At 45.2% G+C, this 4,431-nt stretch overlaps 2 protein-coding genes across 2 annotated transcripts in view; one reads left to right on the top strand and one right to left on the bottom strand.

The window, feature by feature from the left end:
* Nucleotides 1–751: 751 nt before the first annotated feature.
* Nucleotides 752–2,243, top strand: SARC_00038 (hypothetical protein; the record flags this gene model as incomplete). The annotated part of the gene is made up of 2 exons (XM_014306207.1): nt 752–1,309; nt 1,788–2,243. Exons 1-2 carry the CDS (start codon nt 782–784, stop codon nt 2,241–2,243), a joined length of 984 nt encoding a protein of 327 aa, XP_014161682.1. The 5' UTR covers nt 752–781.
* A 1,391-nt stretch (nt 2,244–3,634) lies between these two features.
* Nucleotides 3,635–4,431, bottom strand: part of SARC_00037 (hypothetical protein) — a 5,284-nt gene continuing 4,487 nt past the window's right edge. The window contains exon 7 of the mRNA XM_014306206.1: nt 3,635–3,918. Within this exon, the coding sequence (XP_014161681.1) occupies nt 3,781–3,918 (138 nt within the window). The 3' untranslated portion in view covers nt 3,635–3,780. The remainder of the gene's footprint in view (nt 3,919–4,431) is intronic.

Below are 4,431 nucleotides of genomic sequence, written 5' to 3'. Positions count from 1 at the left end.
AATACGATATATATATACGATGAGTTGTCGTTTGCGTCCTGCTCACAAATTAAGTGGTTTATCTTATTCTCTGAACACACATTCATACAGCTGCGTGGCCTACATTTTTTTAGTATTATAGCTGCACTCGAATGTTGATTAGATCACGAGTAGTCTTGGTTCTCGAACTCCATTCGTCGCAACTGGTTCAGTACGATAGTGCCTTTTGTATACGCACCTGTATGATGACGAGCTCAAGAGAACTGTTCTATTGAATCACATATACTGTAGGTCGTAGTGCGGCGTTTACCAGCAGGGTTCACCGAGGAGGATGCAAGGGGCACCTTAGCGAGCTTTGATGGCTCCTATGGTCTTTTCTACTTTGTGAAGGCAGCTAAAGGATTGAAGACACATTCTTTCGCTAGATTCTACATCGAATTTAAGGTATTGGTAGCGTTTCGCAACACATTATGACTAGAACGTTTGTTTACCACTGACTGATGCTAATATTCTAACTGTAGTAGTCAATAATATTTCGTGGCTAAGTTTCCCCCAATTTATTGGCTATATATTTTTACTCCCAAACTATCAGTAAGACGACTTGTGATACTCCATATTCTTATCGAGTGACTGCGTGTCGATATGCGAGCACAGTACCCCGGTTTAGATCACATGAGTGCTCTAAGGAAAGCACGAGCGTTTTCACGGCAATTCTTCACATCCGTCTAATCAAGTTATCAAAATCAAATTCTATTGTTCAAAATTACAGAATATAGATAGTGTGCGAGCCTACTCGCAGTTTATGTCCACTGCCCATCTGGCAGATGGAGACGGGAATCCAATCATGCCCGTGGTCGAATTCGCCCCAAACCAAAGCAACGGCTTGTTACAGTCCAAGACAAAACGTTCAGCCGGGAATCCCAATGCGTCCAAAGGCAAATCGCGGAAAGCGGATTACCGAGCCAACACCCTGGAAACGGACAAAGACTACCTTGCTTTTCTAGAGGTGCTCTCTGCTGAGCGAGAAGAGATCTACAACGCCAATTTACATACTGAAAGTGACAAACCGAAGGTGGACAGTAAGGAAGTTGTGGCGACGCCGTTGTTGGATTTTATCAAGACAATCAAGAGTTCTCGGAAAGGTGGTTCTGGGACGGGCTCCTCTGACAAGCGCAGCAACAGGCGGAGCGAGAAGACCGGAACATCCAGCACATCGCAATCCAGCAGCAGCACCACAAAGAAACGCCGAGAACGCGACCCAGAGAAGCGCGAGGATCAGAAGGTCTACAAGGTCAAGAGAAGTACTAGGCCCAGTGGTGACGGGGAGAAGGTGAGTTCAGTGTATAGGTTTTAGGTTTTGTTCTCCTTTATAAGCGTGTAGCCTTCTGAGCAAGGTTGGTGGTCGGGAGGAGGGGGGGGGGGCGTGTCTCTATTGCGCTACTCGGAACTCCAAAATAGCATGTTCACTCTATGGAAAGGCTCCATTAAAAGGACCTCACTCGGCTGTGTACCTACCTACGTTTCATAATTGTAGCGTGTAGCATTGTTCCCAGTATATATTCCTAACGATACAACATACCGAGGACTACCATCTGACTTCTGGTATCAAGAAGAATATTGCTTTCTAGAGAAGTGTCATAAATTGAACGTTTCTTTCGAGCATGTCGTAGTATGGCAAGGCACGGTGTACGGGGGTGTGCTTGCCAGCACATAGGTCATTCTGCAACTGTAGTCTCTCCACCGAGGTGGGTACTTAACACCTGGGTATTCTGCACTCATATCTGTGTATGTTTACGTTCTTACCACAGCGTGCGTCGAACAAGAAGTCAGCCTTTGGCGGCGATCTCACGGCTGAAACTAGCAAGGGCGATACCGCAGTCAGAGGTTCAACTTCATCACCAGTCAAGAAAAAGGAACGCAAACGTCGGTCAGACAGAGCCACCGGCGAGACTGAGGCGTCTGCTGGGGATGGCCCTGGCAATGGCAAGGAGAGGCACACGTCGTCGTCTACTTCGTCCTCTTCTAAGAGACGGTCAAACCGAGACCCGGCCAGCACTGGGGGCTCGAGCAGAGGGGCTGCGACATCGGCCACGGCACCAGGCGGTGCAACCGACTCAACCACCAAGAAGACGAGCAAGCCACCGTCGGCAGCCTCGGCGGAGTCCAGGGCCAAATCCTCGAAGAGTGGGTCTGGATCCGGGTCGCGTTCGCGTCGAGGTGGTGGTGGTAGTGCGAACAAGACCAGTAGCAACCCCCCTGCTTGAGTGTAGGCGTGCGAGTTTTTCTAACGGTCAGCGATCTTATCTTTTCGTCGGGTGACGCCTGCGACGGGTCAGTTGCACTACACATCACGACGGGGCAGATTAGTGGTACAACCCGTGCGCTCTGGCAAGACGAAAGCTAGTGGCATTGAAGGTCCAGGGGGTGGGGTGGTAGTATGACAAGGGTGTGAGTGAGTACAGGGCGATGTATGTCAACCACAGATCGCGTACAGATCCAAGAAGCATCGGGTCTGCTCCTCAATGAGAGCTGGCGAGCGAGCCTACAGAGTCCCGCCGCGATACTGCGCACGAGCATTCGCAGAAATGTGAGACGACCCTACTTGTCAACATGATGTGTCCACGCACCTTACCTGACATATGAAGATACGAATACTCTGTAGTCATGGCTCCGCTGCTTGGCACCTCAAGATGCGCTTCTCTGCGCAAGGTGTCATAAAGAGTAGTCCGCAATTACAGGATCGGGATTGCATATCGACTACTGTGTACACTCATCGCGTGTTGCGACCTAGCGAGAGCAGAAATAAAGTTATGACTTTATCATTCTGAATGTCGCGTTTATCCGCCCCGTTTCGCTAATGAATTGAATTCGAAGTATTACGCGTAAGCACACTACTTCACCAATACCAAACCAATACCAAAGTAACAAATACTGACAGGCGTTCGAAAAAAAAAAAGGGTGGGTATCAATCAGTAGTATATCGGTCAAGTGCCTGTCACTACTATGGGGCTGTCGTAGTCTGGTCATGCAGTGTATGATCATCTAGACCCAAGTTTTTCTCCATTGTTCTAGATCCATGATTTTCTCCATTGTAAACCATTAAGATCATGATTCTAGATCAACGTTTTTCTCCATTGTAAACCGGTAAATTCATGGTTCTAGATCCACGGTTTTCTCCATTGTAAACCACTAAGATCATGTTCCTAGATTCACGTTTTTCTCCATTGTAAACCAGTAAGGTCATGATTCTAGATCCAGGTTTTTCTCCATTGTAAACCAGTAAGATCATGTTTCTAGATTCACGTTTTTCTCCATTGTAAACTAGTAAGATCATGGTGACAGTTGAAAGCGAGTAACACGTTTCTCAACCATGCGATCAGCAACTGGGAACGGGGCAATGCCAGGCATGCCCATTTTTTTTTGATTGCTGAAGCTGTCGTGTCTATAGAAAGTTCTAGTATCTTAACCACTTGAGTGGATACCATGAGCCTTCTGCATGAGCGTTTCAGACGATATGAAATTTCTATACAATTATACTACAACCAAACAAGCTGAAACGGTGAATATAGTGTGTGTTTCCACCCCCTCCCCCCCTCCACCCCACCATTGCAACGACGTCTGTTGCAGATCTACTTGATGTATTAGTAATAGTCAATAACAGTGTATTGCTTTATAGGTTTGAAACAAGCTACCTTATATGCAAAGCAATTGGCATATTAACAAAGAGTGGACAAATCATCCCCCCAGGCACAGGCTGTGGGACTAAAAAAGGTATACAAAGTAATTGATGATTGCTGTTGTTTATGCCTGTTTGCCGTACATGTCATTGAGACTAATCGCTAAACCGTGCCAGTCGGACTGTGTCTCCGATGTGCTCAATAGTTTCGTGAAAGCTCGTCTGGCTTGTCGATTGTCCTTTTTCATCACACTCAACACGCCCTGAACCGAGAAGGACGGAGGAAGGCGTACGTTAGATGCTATATAGTATGGTCCGCCCATTTTTTTTCGGGTAGACAGCAATATGAGTATATATGTGAATATCATACACTTGCTTTTTTAATCGTTTCAAAGAAAGCCATTACGAATGTTTGAACAGATTTACAAAAAAACAAGACTGGATGTATGCACATATATGCATATTATTATCGACAATATGTACCATGTCGCGCGCTCAAACAGATACATAAAATATCATTGTATAAAGAAATACGTAAATATACATAATATATATTGTACATGCACAAAAACATTAAAAAAAAACACACAAACACATAAACATACACACATACAACCATAAACTACTAACTACTACTACTACCACTATACACACACACACACACACACACACACACATATATATAGACTAATATATAGTCATACTATAACTACTTAACCTAACTACTAAAAAAACTCTAACTAATAACCTAATAACTAACTAATACTTAAACCTAA

Source organism: Sphaeroforma arctica, assembly GCF_001186125.1.
Source record: "Sphaeroforma arctica JP610 unplaced genomic scaffold supercont1.2, whole genome shotgun sequence".
Taxonomy (NCBI): Eukaryota; class Ichthyosporea; order Ichthyophonida; genus Sphaeroforma; species Sphaeroforma arctica.
The sequence above is the reverse complement of the archived record's forward strand: the minus strand, read 5'-3'. Positions and strand labels throughout refer to the sequence as shown.